The 16,532-nt window shown below is 44.1% G+C and overlaps 1 protein-coding gene across 4 annotated transcripts in view; it reads right to left on the minus strand.

Moving 5' to 3' along the window:
- Nucleotides 1-16,532, minus strand: part of TGFBR3 (transforming growth factor beta receptor 3) — a 215,108-nt gene that overhangs the window by 51,486 nt on the left and 147,090 nt on the right. For all 4 annotated transcript variants that reach the window (XM_064372623.1, XM_064372624.1, XM_064372622.1 and 1 more), the window contains one exon: nucleotides 3,118-3,301. In XM_064372623.1, the coding sequence (XP_064228693.1) occupies nucleotides 3,118-3,301 (184 nt within the window). The remainder of the gene's footprint in view (nucleotides 1-3,117; nucleotides 3,302-16,532) is intronic.

Consider the following 16,532-nt stretch of genomic DNA (forward strand, 5'->3'; position numbering starts at 1 on the left):
CAAAACTGACACCGAGAGCCAAGTAGAAAGGAAACCACAAAAGGGAATTCCTGGGCAGAAACCTGGCAAGTTTGGGGGCGGGGGGAGTCACATGCTTATTTGTATTTTAGGAAAAGACTGACAAATGACTTTGAGACCCAGAAGGAAACACTCTGAGAGCAGGAATGAAGCTGGGGGGTAATGCAAACACCTCACTTTCCTGCTGTGGAAACCGAGGCTCTGGTGGTAAGTCAAGTGTTGCTTGAAGCCTCACAGCGAGACCAGCTGGGATAAGAGTAAACTCTTATATCCTTCCATTCTGGGTATATAGATGAGAGCAGTTCCTAAATGTCAGCAAGCATCAGCTCGCCTGGAGGGCTGACTGAAACACTGACTGCTGGGTCCCACCACCAGAGTTTCTGATTCAGTTGGTCTGGGTTGGGCCTGAGAACTGGCATTTCTATCAAGTCCCCAAGCGATGCAGATGCTGCTAGGGCAGAAACCACACTCTGAGAACCGCTGGGGTTAGAGCAGCTAGGCCTCGTGGCCTGCGATCCCTGATTGAAAAGAAGGTACAGCCAGGTCAGATTCTAGGAAGGGGTTGATGAGGCTTGCTCAGTGGAGTCTGAGCTGTGGTGATAAACAGTATCACTTTATGGTCCACTGACCTCACCAAGGAACCTCATTTCCCTACTGTTTCTCTCTCCATGGCATGGCCCAGTGACTTATACCCAACTGGTGGCTGGAGTCAAGTTTCAGGGGTTCCGAAGGTGTTACCAAGGAGTTAACCAGTTTTTACTGCACCAGACACCAGGTCCTTTATGTTGGCTTCTCCTACCCAGTGTATACAGGCTTAACCAGTTAAGTGACAACTCCTGGCTCTCAAATGACTGCTGTGCATAGAAAGAAGCTCCTGCACAGCCGAGAGAACACAGTCCAACATTCTAAATGTTGTTATAACCAATTTTCTTATTCTAACAAATTCCAAGGGGTAATCAACATTCTTTCATGCTACTAGAATTCTGCTTCAGAAACGCAGCCCACTGGCCAGGGCTTAGAGTCTTTATTAAAAGGGATTTTTCGTTTTGTCTCAATGGGATTTGACCTCTGTTAATAGCTACTATCATGAGAGTACAGAAACAAACTTAGACTTTTTGAGCCCAATCCTCATCTAAACCCCCTCGTCTTGGTCTTTAGATGGTCTTCTTGCAAGATGCTCTCTTGCAAGAAGACCATCTAAACCCGCCTCAACTAAACAAGGACACTCATCCAGGTGGACCACTTTCCTTTCTGAGTTACGCTTATTTGGCTAAGACTTAGTGCAGCTCAGGCAACAAGCATTAACCTCAAGAGTCAGGAAGCCTGGGTTTGTGTTCTGGCTCTGCCACTTGTTAGTAACTTGGATGTGAGCAGGTTCACTTAACCCTCTACTAAGCCCTCTGTAAAATGGTGGAAATGACATCTTCCTCCTGGGATTACTGTGGGTTAAGTGGGGTGCATGTGAAGGCCCCTGAAATGGCCTTTGCACATAGCATCCTCTCCAATGTCAGTGTTCACCTTTCCTGCCTCTGTCACTCACACACTTGAAAACAGCCCAGATCCAAACAAGAGTTGGGATCAAGTGTTCATGAGCCCACCTTTCCCTGTCTTGTCTGTGGAGGAGGTGACAGCTGCTGTAGAATTTAACAGAAAGCAGCTGGATGCTGAAGACCTGAAACGCGGTGTTCACACAATCACCTGGCTGTAACAAGGACCCATTCACAAGAGTTATTCCCTAGTAACTTATTTGGGGGGGGGGGTTCCAAATATACGCAATTGAAAATAATGATTTAAAAAAAAACAGGTCTGGCCAGGTGCGGTAGCTCACGTCTATAATCCCAGAACTTTAAGAGGCCCAGTGAGGAGGATCTCTTAGCCAGCAGTTCAAAACCAGCCTGGGCAACATAGCAAGACCTGTGTCTACAAAAAAATATAAAAATTAGCCAGGTGTGATGGCATATGCCTGTAGTACCAGCTTCTCAGGAGACTGAGGCAGGAGAAGCACCTGAGCCCTGGAGGTTGAGGCTGCAGTGAGCAGTGACTGTACCACTGCACTCCAGCCTGGGCGACAGAGCGAGACCCTGACAAAAGAAAAAGAAAAGAGAAAGAAGGGAGGGGAGAGAGGGAGGAAGGGAAAGAGAAAGTTTCTTTTCTTTTTTCTTTTTAAAAAGGCTTTCAGGCCAGGCGTGGTGGCTCACACCTGTAATTCCAGCACTTTGGGAGGCTGAGGCAGGTGGATCACCTGAGGTCTGGAGTTCGAGACCAGCCTGCCCAACATGGTGAAACCCTGTCTCTACTAAAAAAAAATTACAAAAATTAGCCAGGCATGGTGGCAGGTGCCTGTAATCCCAGCTACTCAGGAGGCTGAGGCAGGAGAATTGCTTGAACCCAGGAGGCAGAGGCTGCAGTGAGCTGAGATCATGCCACTGCACTCCAGCCTGGGTGACAGGGCGAGACTGTCTCCAAAATAAAAGGCTTTCAAAATTGAGTTTCTGGATATTTCTATCCCTCTGCAATGCAAGGAAATTTAAATTGATGAGGCAATCTCTTATCAAGACTATACACTTCTTTTCTCCAATAATTTGTCCGTGTAATAGTCATTTGTACTAAAAATATATTTAAACACTTTTCCTCTGCTTTGTCCGAAATGTAACCTGTGTCTCAGCACCACAGACTAACACTGACTTCAAACATTTGCAGAACACAGGTAAGAGGAAACCACCTGCTGACCCATTCTGCCAACTCCTCCACTCCATCCGTCATCAGCTCCTTCCCACACCCTCAGTTTCTAGCCTGCATTTGCTTTTTTTGACTTCTGTGCGTAGGTGTCTTCTAAATCCCACACAACAACCTCCTCCTTTCTCCCCATGCTCCTCACTATTTTTCACTTGGCCATAAGCAGGCCTGCTTCCCTAGGAGGAAAAAAGAAGGGAAGGAACATGGGAGGGTGGCGGAGCCTGGGGCCAAATGACCCCTCAGGTCCCTGCCAATTCCAACATTCTGTCATTCTGTGATTCCTTCCCCTAACCACCTGGTTTCAGAAAAGAAAGCAATTGCCTGTCATAAATCAGTCATTAACTGAAGCCACATAAACTTTACCTTCCCCCACTTTAATATAAATGTTTCTTGCTATCTTGAGTTCAGTGAATGAAGTAACTGCTCCATACTCCTTTTGGGCCCAATTTAACAGATGTTCATTTCCATGGGGGAAGTTCCTTTCTTCTGTTTCTGCTGTCAAGGAGAAGTTTCCTGATGAAAACTGGACCACAGAACCCTCAGACACCTAGAGGAAACAGAATTGCATATTTAACATGGTAGAGTCACCAGAGCTGAATCATAATTAGAGAAAGCACTTCTCAGACAACTAATGGGTATTTGTCAATCAAACCTCTTTCCTTTGTTACACAGGCAGATCAGCTTTTTAAAGCAGCTGATTCAAGAAATAATCCCAAGCCTAGTCCTCCCAGTCAATGGCAAAACTATCAGTGCAGGATGTCCCTCTGAAACTTGAAAGAACCTTGTGATGATGGACTGTATTGTGCATTGAGTAATCATAAGAATTATCACTGCTATTTCCAAGAAATCTAATTGAAGACCAAATTTTCCAATGAATGTATTTCAAGTCAAGTGGGAAGCCTTGATGAATGTTCTTATGGGCTTAAAACAAGCTTCAGGATCAAGACAAGTGATCCCATGCTGGACGCGGTTGCTCACACCTGTAATCCCAGCACTTTGGGAGGCCTAGGCGGGCAGATCATGAGGTCAGGAGATCGAGACCATTCTGGCTAACACAAGGAAACCCCATCTCTACTAAAAATTACAAAAAATTAGCCAGGTGTGGTGGCATGCACCTGTAGTCCCAGCTACTCAGGAGGTTGAGACAAGAGAATCGCTTGAACCCAGGAGGCGGAGGTTGCAGTGAGCCAAGATAGGGCCATTGCACTCCCGCCTAGGCGACAGAGTGAGACTTTGTCTCAAAAAAAAAAAAAAAAAAAAAAAAAGACAAGTGATCCCAAAGTCCTTCTAGCAACTGAACACGCTTTCAGGTCTTCCACAGCTGCGGCATCTGCCAACAGATCATCACAATAGGGACACAGTGAGAATCCTCTTGGTTTATGTTCTCCTGAGTACTGAGATAAGAATGGCCAAAGGTTGCCAGCCTTCTATCACATTACTCCATCTCATAGCAGTGAGATGAATGTTTGTTACAGTTTATTTTGTAAGACCCCCAAATTCCCACAGATAATGAAGTCAAGAGGCTATTAAACTGATCTAATAAAACTTTCAGGATGATTTATGCAAGTGCCTCATTCTTGCTGGACGTATTTAGGACCACTGCTGACCTAGCATATCATGGTGTGTATATAATTAACACATACAAAGAAGGGAAATCGTCATCTTGTCACTGTGCTACAATCAAATTTAGTTGCTCGTGAAAATATGCATGCCATTTTAGCATTTATAAAATAACTGATTTTATCAATGTCATGGTGAAACCTCAAAATGTGGGCAAAAAGGCTCACAAATTCCCAAGTCAAAGAACTATAAATGTCTTGTATTAAATTTCACATGAACCATTTATTTATAACGAAAAGCAAGCAGTTTCTGAAGACTAAGAAGCAACTCAAGGGCAGGGATTTTATTAGTGGTTCTATCACTTACAGCAATATTTTCAACTTTAACATGCACAAAATTATATTTACCCAGTGACTGTGCTAGGCATTAATATTTTCTATACAATTATATAAAGGTATCTTCTGAAAATGCTGGCAAAAAAAGTACTTCATTTAATTGATTCCATGACCTACTAATGCTGCAAGCTGAAAACTGGAATCACCTGGAGAGTTTCTAGATCTTCTGATGCCCAGACCACACTCCAAGCCAATAAGAATCTTTCAGGTGGGTTCTAGGCATTAGAATTTTTTTTAAAGCACCCAAGGTGATTCCAATGTTCTAGTAACATTTTTGCTTGTCAGAGCTGGGAGGGAGGTGCTACTAGCATCTACAGAGTAGAGGCCAGAGATACTGCTAAACATCCTACAATACACAGGGAAGCATCCCACAATAAACAATCACCCAAGGGCCGGGCACAGTGGCTTACGCCTGTAATCCCACCACTTTGGGAGGTTGAGGCAGGTGGATCATGAGGTCAGGAGTTCAAGACCAGCCTGACCAACATGGTGAAACCCCTGCCTCTACTAAAAATACAAAAATTAGCCAGGCATGGTGGCACATGCCTGTAATCCCAACTACTCAGGAGGCTGAGTCTGGAGAATCGTTTGAACCTGGGAGCCAGAGATTGTGCCAATGTCCATCTCAAAAAAAAAAAAAAAAAAAGAATTATCCAAAATATAAGCAGTATAGAGACTGAGAAATCCTGCTCTACCCTTTAGACTGATGATCACTGCCACTGAAACATCTACTGGATTCTCAGTTTGAATCCCCAAATTGATAGCCCTTTCTATGCTAGAAATTAGTCTGTTTAGGATTTAGTAAGAGTGTCTTGCCTTTCTGGGTTGTATTGGCTTGAGAAGACCTGAATTACTCATTAATAAACTGGGTGTAAACCATAGCTACTCACAACAGCTACCACTGACTGTATGCTTACTACGTATCAGTGCTGCCAAGTGTAGTCACAATATCTTCTGAATGTCCTGATGCCAGTTATAAGTTATAAACAAAACCAGTGTGGAACATGTAGCTCTGACCTTGTTTTGATGTCGCCCAAATAAGAAAAAAACTCCTGAGCCATTTTCCTGCCAAAAAAAAAATAACCATGCCCACCTAAGTGTAACTTCTCTGAGGCTTAGCTACTCATCATCATTGAACTTCCACAATGTTTATCTAATTTTTTGACTTTTGCACTGTAGTAAAATCTTCTTTTCGTTTGTACTAAAAAGGCACTTTTATCAAGTCTGTCACCAAAACCCACAACAGTCCAGAGGCCTTTGTCCCGCTGCCAGCACAGTTCTGAATGTTTAGACGAGAAACCCTGGATGTTCTGCTTCTTGGTTCTCATTCATGTTGTGGCCATAAACTACAGCAATTGGGCTTTAAATACATGACATACAGAGTACATTTTTTCAGAGCGGAAAGCAGGATATATCACACTGGTGCATTCCAGAGGCAAGAAAGCAAACAACACAAATACAGAAGATAACAATGGCAACTCTGGAATGTGTCCTGAAGTAATTAAAGGGCGATGCCGTGATGAAGCTGGTGATAGGGCTGATTCCTGGAGAAGGAATAACTCCCTCCGCTCCCTCCAGGCATCATCTTCCTCACCGGGCCAGCAGCAATAAGGTTCATACACTCAGGGCTGAGGAATTTGGAACTGGAGTTAATTGCCACTCCTCAGGCACATTCCAAGAAGAAGAAAGCAAAGCTGCAGTGAGGTATCCCCAACTGCAGGTCAGTGGAAATTTTCAGCTTCAGCAACAAGTGAGTCAGCACTCTCCTTCTGACTGCCAGCTCTCCTGACCCTGACAAGGCTAGAGCTGTTTTAGAAGGTGTTGTTTTAGAAGGTATTGTTCAGATGCTATTTCCATCTGATCTGCAGAACTGTGAGGCAGGCTACTGTGATCTCTACAGCAGAGAGGAGGAAACCTCAGAGAGGCTAATGGCCTACCCAAGGCCAAAAGTCAGTACCAGGACCAGACCAGAACCTAAGACTTCTGACTTCTGGTCACAGCTGTCCTCTGCCTGCCCCCTTCCAGAAAGAAGACCTCACTAGCTCCCAAGACCGAAGATTTCTGTTCTGTTAGATTCACTTTTTAAACACTAGTCTGAGCCAAGCTACCAGACCAAAGAATTCCCTCATCTTTCTTCCATGAGAGAAGACTTCGAGTGTTTGAAGGTGTCACCTGACCTCAATCACGTGTTTGCTTCTTCAGGACAACACCCCCAGCTTCTTCAACTCTGTCCCAGACACCCTGGTTGTCACAGTGTCAATAGGATAGTCTCTGAAAGATGGTGTTGGGACAAGATTCAAGGTCTCTAGGTGTGGACTGAGAAGCATACTGTGATGGTTCATTTTATGGGTCAACTTGACTGGGCCACAAGGTGACCAGATATTAGGCCAAACATTATTCTGGGTATTCTGGTGAGGATGTATTTGGATGAGATTTAAATGTTAGTTACACTGGGTAAAGCAGATTTCTTTCCCTGACGTGTATGGGCTCATGCAATCAGCTGAAGGTCTAAATAGAACAAAAAGCCGACCCTCTCCCAAGCATTCCACCTGATGGCTTTCAAACCGGACATTAGCTCTTCCCAGTGCTACAGCAGCCTGCAGGCCTTCAAACTGGAACTGGGGCATTGGCTCTGCAGATTTTGGACTTGTTAGCCTCCATAGTTGCATGAGCCAATCCCTATAATAAATTTCTTTCTCTATATATGTGGACACTACATTAAGCATCCACATTAGCTTTGGCATCAGCTGAACCCTGCTAGGATCTCATATTTACTAATTGATATAGTTTACACATTTGTCCCCACCTAAATCTCATGGTGAATTGCAATCCCCAATGTTTCACATAAGGCCTGGTGGGAGGTGTTTGGATCACGGGGGCAGATCCCTCATGAATGGCTTGGGCCATCCCCTTGGTAATAAGTGAACACTTGTTTTGAGTTCATGTGAGATCTGCTCATTTAAAAGTGTGTGGCACCTCCCCCCACACACTTTTAGTTTCTTCTTGCTCCTGCTTTCGCCATGTGTAAGTGCCTGCTCCCGCTTCATCTTCCTCCGAAAGCATCAACATCTGCTTCCTCTGAGATCTCCCCAGAAGCAGACGGTGCTATGCTTCCTGTACAGCCTGCAGAACCATAAGCCAATTAAACCTCTTTTCTTATAAATTGCTCAGTCTCTATTTCTTTTTAGCAATGCAAGAACAGCCTAATACACTAACCTATACTTTAAACATACAGCCAACAAAGATTTATGGAGCGCCTGCCTACTCCATTGTTCTCGGTGCTGTAGACACAGTAGAGAACATGACAGACAAAATTCCCTGCCCTTATGGAGATTAAAGTCTAATAAGGCAGCAAACAGAGCAAAATAAGGTCACTGAGAAGTTAAAGACCTAAAGGAGATGAAAGAACAAACCACGCAAATAGCAGGGCAAGGAGCATTCACAGTTGAGATGCACCAAGTGTAAGGTCAGACATAGTGAAGAAAAGAGGTTTAATTGGTTCATGGTTCCACAGGCTGTACAGGAAGCATGGCTGGGGAGGCCTCAGGAAACTTACAATCATGGTGGAAGGTGAAGGGGAAGCAGGCATGACTTATATGGCAGGAGCAGGAGGAGGAGAGGGAGTGGGTAGGTGCTACACACTTTTAAATAATCAAATCTCATGATAACACACTATCACGAGAACTGCACAAAAAGGGAAATCCTCCCACCTCCATAATCTAATCGCCTCCTACCAGGCACCCCCTGCAACACTACGGACTACAATGTTATGTATGTATGTATGTATGTATGTATTTATTTATTTGACAGAGTTTCACTCTTGTCACCCAGGCTGGAGTGCAATGGCCCAATCTCAGCTCACTGTAACCTCCACCTCCTGGGTTCAAGAGACTCTTCTGCCTCAGTCTCTCAAGTAGCTGGGATTACAGGCATGGGCCACCACACCCAGGTAATTTCTGTATTATTAGTAAAGACAGGGTTTCACCATGTCAGCCAGGCTGGTCTCGAACTCTAGACCTCAGGTGATCCACCTGCCTCGTCTCCCAAAGTGCTGGGATTATAGGAGTGAGCCACTGAGCCTGGCCGGGATTACAAATTTATTTATTTTTGTTGAGACAGAGTCTCGCTCTGTTGCCCAGGCTGAAGTGCAATGGTGTGATCTTGGCTCACTGCAACCTCCTCCTCATGTGTTCAAGTGATTCTCTTTCACAGACCCAAATCATATCATTTGCTGAAATGAAGAGAAGACATTTCCACGTCATTCTACTCTACCAGTCCATGCTCCAGACCCTGCATTAATTTTAATGGCATAGTACCCTTAAACAGAGTCTGGCTTGTGGAAGAGACAGGATATAAGGAGAAGAGCAAAACACATCAGAAATGTAGGGAAAATAATTTTGTCTCATATGAGAAAGAGTTGCAATCATCATTGCAAGGAAAATAACTGCAAGAGTGTCTAAGAGACAACCCTATTTTTCTAAATACTCACACCACTTTAATAGCTCACTTCTGACATCAGGTGTCTGGGTATTTTTACCACCCCAACCACCAACCAATTCTCCAACTCAGGACACCAACTGATGCTGTGTATTTCGATGTAATTCTGATACCATCTACTTGGACATAGGTCAGATTGCACACATTAAGGGCTCAGTCCCACAAGACTGGCCCTCTTCAGATGCTCCTGACAGAGGGGCTATAAATCATAAGTTCCCATGACCTCGAGGTTCAATTATTTTCTAGAATGGCTCACAGAACTCAAGGAAACACTTTATGTTTATCTATTTATGATAAAGCGTACAACTCAGGAACAACAGCCAGATGGAAGAGATGCAGAGGGCAAGGTACGGGGAAGGGGTGAGGAGCTTCCGTGCCCGCTCTGAGAGTGCCACTCCCCCATGCCCCGGCACCTCCACATGCTCACCAACCAGCAGCTCTCCAAACCCTCCCCCACAGATCAGGGATTTCTAGAGAGCCTTCATTTCATAGGTATGACTGATAAAACCATTGACCACTGATGACTAAGTCAATCTCCAGCCCTTCTCCCTTCCTTCAGAGGGGTGGGCTGGAAGTTCCAACTTCTAATCACATGGTTGGTTTTCCTGGCAACCAGCCCCCATCCAGAGGCTATCCAGGAGCTCCAGCCACCAGTCATCTTACTAGCATCTTCAGAGATTACTACGAGGGTTAGAGGAGCTGTGTGCAAGAGAAGGAGGAGACTATTCCACGCCTCATCTTCCACCTTATCCCTGGATGCTTGCTGCAACACTGCCCCATTTCTCGTCCTTACAATCTCAACCAAACTGTTACAGCAACTTCCCACCCTCCCAGCCTCCATTCCTGTTCCTTCTACCCCTCCTCCACGCTGTCACCCGGACAATCCTTCTAAAAAGTAAATACATGATAAAGCAGAATAGCATCTAAGCATCTTAACATGGTGCATGACTAAAGAGGGCCTCTGCCCACCCTCATCTCACGCCACTCTCCCGCATACCCAAGAACTACTCACAGTTGCAGAACATGTCATGCTGCACATGCTCCTGGGTCTTTTTACATCCTGCATCCCACATGAACCCCTCTATCCTACTCGCTCCCATGGCAAACCATTCTGTGTCCTCCCGGGAGTATCACCTGCTCTGTGAAGCCTCCCAGTCTCCCTGCTCTCCTCACAGTGAGCTGCCCACACATGACTTGTACAGACCTTTGTCCATCCCTCTCTCACATGGACTGTGACTGTTTGTCAGCATACCTGCCACCCTCACTTGATAAAGAGCAACACCTCGAGGGCCAAGGAAAAACTCGGTTCATTCTGAATCCTGTGGGCCTGGCATAGTGCTGGGCATGAAGCGAGGACCCATTAATTGCTTGTTGAATGAAAGCTCAATGTTGTTACCTACAGGAAAGGATATGCCATAATTTATTCATTCCCGTTACCCAAACTCCTTGCTTCCCTTACTGCCCAGGAAATGAGCTTTTGGCCAGGCTTTAAAGCTAATGATTTGATTTTTCACCTAATAACTCCACCTAAATACCAATTATTAAAGCATATTTGGTAATTCCATGCCTTCCCTACAACCCACTGAACTCTCCTCCTGCTTGCTAATTAGAACCCAATCCTCTTTAACATTCCCTGACATGACAAATGTCTTCCTGTGGGAATGAACAGAGCACTAGGATCCAAGGGTCCCAATTCCTAGTAAAGGTCTGTTGAAGGGGCAACCGTGAAGCACTTTACAGTCTAACAAATCCTAGGATGCTGAGATGCACCCCGGACTCTCCTGAATGCTCCTCCCTACTTGAACCATGCACAACATTTGTATTTTAAATTCAGGTTATGCTACCAGACTTTTTTAAAGAGCAGAACATTACTCTATCTGCCAATTGCTGCGAGTTTTATTACAAGAACTTACGGCTACGCAACCACAGCCAAGTTTATTATTTTTTCTGGATCAGATTCAACAGCCTCATCCAAAAGTACATGAAAAAAACCAAAGAGGCAACCAGCCCTTTGTTTCCACACCTGTCTTTAAGCTTTAACTCTTAAAGTCCTCAGCAGATCCGCAGAAGCCTCAAGGTTGATCTCCCAAGCCTGAGTGAGGTGCACAAGTCCCAGCTAATGGGCACAGACACCATTTTCCTGGCACTGAGCTTCTTGGCTTCAGTGCTTAGCACATCAGCTGACTCATCGCCTGGCAGGTTGCACTGCAGTCTCTCTCTGGGCCTCCCCATGTTGGTTTAGTCTTCAGTGGCGAGGAGAGGAGTTTTGCTGTGGATAGTGCCATGCTGCCTCCTTGACCCGCACCCCAAAAAGAATGCTCCCAGATGAAGTCCTGAGGGAAATCCAGGCCACCCTAGATCAAAAGTGGATATTAAGTCTCATCTCAAGTTTCACCTCAACCTCCTTCAAGTCTATTCAAATATTACCTTCTCAATGGGCCCATTTTGATTTACAACCCCACCACTCAGCCCCACTCTAAGAATTCTGATTCTCCCAAACCCACTTTACATTTTATTTCTATAGTACTTGTCACCTTCTAAAATGCCATATAATATGCTTACTGCCCGTCTCCTTCCACTATAAAGTTCCTTCAGAGGCCGAGATCTTAGTGTGCATTGTCTGTGGGTATATCCCAAATGTTGGGTACAAAAAAAGATACTTGTTAAATATTTGTTTGATAAATAGAATGAATCATGATGCCCAATTAACTGGCAGTGCCTGCCTCAGGTTCCGTGCCGAGGAGGATTCTGAGGTCATATTCTGGAGTAGCAGAGAAATGGGAGCGAGTGCAATGAGCAACCACGTGTCTGCTGGGTAGTTAGCGCAAGCATCATTTCTCTACAGCTACATTATTCAACATAGTGTCCACTGGCCACATGGCACCATTAAGCACCTAAAATGTTTCTAGTTCAATTGACCAGTGTTATAAATGTAAAATGCAGACCACTTAGCACAAGAAAAAAGTGAACTATTTCATTAATTTTTATTAATTGATTACATGTTTAAGTGATATTATTTTGGATCTATTGGGTTAAATAAAGTGTCATTAATATTAATTTTATTTACTCCTTTTACATTTTTTTTTTTGAGATGGAGTTTCGCTCCTGCTGCCCAGGCTGGAGGGTAGTGGCGAGGCAAGACCCTGGCTCACTGCAACCTCCGCCTCCTGGGTTCAAGCAATTCTCCTGCCTCAGTTTCTCGAGTAGCTGGGATTACAGGCACCCACCACCATGCCCTGCTAATTTTTTGTATTTGTAGTAGAGACGGGGTTTTGCCATGTTGTGGGGGCAGGCTGGTCTCGAACTCCTGACCTCAAGTGATCCGCCCACCTTGGCCTCCCAAAGTGCTGGGATTACAGGTGTGAGCCACCACACCTGGCCTTCTTTTACTTTTTAAATGCACCAATAGAAGACTTAAAATTACATATGTTGTTTGCATTATATTTCTATTGGATAGCACTGCTCTAGAGCCTCCTCCAATATGACCCTAAAGAAGGAACATGTTTATGAACTGGTCATGTCCATGCATCCATCTGGTCTGGTCTCAACATAAATCAATGTCAAGAAAACATCTCAAGCCCAATGTTTCCCAAAGTGTGATCCTCAGACAGAAGTACGTTAAAATGCAGACTCCAGGGCAGTGGGAGGTGGGAATGTAGGAAACTACATTATAATTCTCCCTCCACCACTCATGATTCCGATGCATCCTCGAGGAACATTGTTCTAGGCCATAGATAGGAATGTTATTTAAACTCCAAATAATCTTTATAAAACTTGAATGAGATTGTTTGAAGAACAAGCAAGAATCTCTCTTCTGCACTGATGATAAAAAGCCAAGAGGGAGAGCGTAAAGTCATGGATGGAGTCATCTCCTTGCACATCTCGAAAGGAAGAAATGGGCTTTGTGAAATAAGAGAAACCATAGCTCCCCAATGATAATGAAAAGGCCTATTGAGATCTCAGAGGAAATCTGTTCCAGGAATCTCAAAAGCACGCGTGCATGCACGTGTGTGTGCACACATACACACACACACATCCCCTACAACTCAGCTGTGGTCCATCTGGAACTTGAGTTATCAGCTGAGCGAGTGCCTGCTACTCAGGTTACAGACCCTTGGGGCTGCCGTAACTCATACACCCAACTGCACACATGTCCATGACTTTGGCATTGGTGGAAGTTCAACACTTACACAATGAAAATCCACTCCTCCCCCTTTCTGTCCTGCTCTACTCCCAACTTTCAGTATTCCTCTTCCCTTTTCCTGATTCCTGCACAAACAAATCTCTTTTTGGAGTTCCCTGCTTAGGAAAATAGAGAGCACAAAACAAGGAAAACAAATAAAGCAAAGAAAAACATACTGATATTTCAGAAACATCTGCCATGCCAAGAACTTGCTGGTTCAATTCCAGCGGGAAAAGATACATGTTAAAGGAGAATAGGTATTCCTACAGAATCTCAGTTTAGGTTTAAGTGGGATCTACAGATTGGCCCTAGAATGCATCACAGCCCCCACACAGAAAGGCAGTATAAAGATTATGCTTTTATGTATTTTGAGCACATGAAGTACAGCAAAAACAAACTCAGTGGAACAGTATTGAAATATTTACCTTCCAAATGAAGACGGAACCCTGCATTCTGAAAGAAGAAAATCACACGTTCTCCCTACCCAGTTCCTGGGAGGACCCCACTTGCCTATTTCCTCTGAAGCCATGTGATGTGAAATGCAATCTGAAACATGTTTTCTATTAACATATATCATGACTCAATGCTTTTTTAAAAAGATTCGTTTCAAAGAAATAATAACTTCCATGCCTCTGAACCTACATTCTTAATTTGCAAAGCTACATATTCATGAGCCATGGGATGATGGTATCTGCCAATCATGAATTCATGAAACATAAATCCATGCAACTATTTAAAAATTCTTGGGTGCTTTTATGTAGTACCCAAAACCAGATTACTTTCTTCCAATAAAATGACTTAAAAACATACTTGACTATTAATTTTTCTCAAAACATTCATGATGATCATCCTGTTCTTAATTTTTGCTGAAATATAAAAAAAACTAAAGAATTGAAAATGTCCTGTGTTCTTAACACCCTGCATGTTTACACATGTCCAAGAAGAAAGCTCTGAGATGCAGCCCTCCAAACACAAACATGGGCAAACTTGAACTTGAGCCAGTACAAAAGCAATACTTTAATCTCTCATGGGAACATTATCAAACCGACAGTACATGTGAGTGTGGATATATATACAAAGAGAAGCAAAAGATATCATTCCATCTGAAAAACAAACTAAGTCCTCACAAGTTACCAAACTGATGAAGCACAAGCTGCTTTCTAATACAGTTTTCCAAAGTAGAGCCCCAGGCCATGCAGGAATCCTGTCCAACTTTACAAAAAAATCTTCAGATTCCTAGCTTTACCCTTCCTCATCTGCCAAGTTAGACTGATGGAAGAGCTTACCCCCAAATTCAAAGGGCATGTCTATCTAAATGATGTTTTTCAGGAAAAAAATAAAATGTTCGTTTCATTACTATTACTTGCCACATTCCTCTAATTTTGTCCTACAAATGTGCTCCTGGAGAACCCCACAGGAGGGAAGACTCTCTCTCTTTTTTTTTCTTTTAAGTTACATCCAATCTGCCAAGCCAAGTTCAAGAGCACGACTGAATTTTACAAATGCCTGGCTCCAGATATGTTCCTAGAATTCTCTTTATAAAAGAGTTCTTCTTCATCAAGGCTGATAATCTCAAATCCATTTTACAGACAAGGAAATTGAGGCTCACAGAAGCTAAAGGATCTACCCAAGGTGCACAGCTGGCAGATAACAGGATCGACAATAGAACCAAAGACCTGGTTTCTCATTCTAGAGCTCTTTCTAGTCCATCACCGTAGAGCAGTCAGCTATCAAGCTCAAAATTAGTAGTGTGGGGTAGACATGCACTCCCTCAGCCTCATGTGAACAAAACACTGGGAAATATGATACTAATCACAAAAACTCATGCTGCACACTCCTAAGTCACATGGATTCTGAATCCTCATATCTGATGATGGAAAAACTGGGGCTCTAAGCAATCAGATAAAGGGCCAGATTACATACCTTTAGCAAAGAATGAGTGCAGATTCTAACTGTCTGCTGGACTTCAAAAATGATGCTCTTTCCACTGTGGGAAGGTAGACACTCTGACTGGAAAGGTCATCTCCCTTTGGTGAGAGAACTGACTGGCTCTCAGGTAAGCAAAGACTTGGGTGTCTTAGGGCAGGCTTTCTACCAAAACTGGATAGGCAAATACAAAGGAACAGTCTCCAGGCTTTGAGGAGAGTGAAAGGAAAAGCAGTAAGGCAAAGCAGAGGGTTCCCACCCTTAGCTGCTGCTTGCAGAGATTCTCCTGGTGGGCTGTTTCCCACTGTCCCCTACTTCCCCAGCAATCTCAGGAACTGCGCTGGTCAAAGTGGAAGAGAATTGAATGGAAGGGACAGACAGAAATAGGAATGACTGTTACAGAAACAAAATAATTACTTGACTAGAAGTCAACTTAGAGTAAACAACAAATTGCCAAAGAATCTTAAAAATTTCTGTGACAGTCATTCTCAGCAAACTGTCACAAGAACAGAAAAACACCGCATGTTCTCACTCATAGGTGGGTGTTGAACAATGAGAACACGTGGACCCAGGGAGGGGAGCATCACACACTGGGGTCCGTTGTGGGGAAATAGGGGAGGAACAGCAGTGGGTAGGGCCTTTAGCCCAAAACAACTGTGTAAGAGCCTTGTTTGAGCTTCCTAATATCAGCCCTGAAGCAAAGGCAGAGCCCTCCTAAGCAGGCCACACCCATTTTCCAGTCTACACTGAAAAGTCTTTGAAGATGATCAAGGTGGTCTCCTAGTCAAAGCCAAGAAGGGTTGAACTGATAATATTTAGCATCAACTAACAAACGGCTCCCAAAGGGTTGAGGATAGATGCAGATATTAAGCATGGCATTGTGGTGGAGCTGATCCAGAAATGCTCCAACTGGGACCCCAGAGGGAAAGTGCTCTTGGGAAAGGGGTCAAGAAACAGTTTTAAAATCCTTATCCAAGTGAAATACTAACATGATCTAGATCCCAGTACTGATAAGTCATTCACAATACACTTTGCTGAAACAAGAACTTTGCTCACCTGACCCGATGCCCTGATTTGGCTCTATGGGTTCAGTTCTGAAGCCCTGTTCTTGGGACAGTCACGAGTGGCTCCAGACTGGAGGCCAGAGTTACAGATAAAATCACAGTCATGCCCTCGAGTCAGCAGTGTGATTGTTCCCAATGAGGTCCCCATTGACC

The sequence above is a fragment of the Aotus nancymaae genome, unplaced genomic scaffold (genome assembly GCF_030222135.1).
Source record: "Aotus nancymaae isolate 86718 unplaced genomic scaffold, 86718_ANA_hifiasm-v0.15.2.pri h1tg000007l, whole genome shotgun sequence".
NCBI classification, from domain to species: Eukaryota; Metazoa; Chordata; class Mammalia; order Primates; family Aotidae; genus Aotus; species Aotus nancymaae.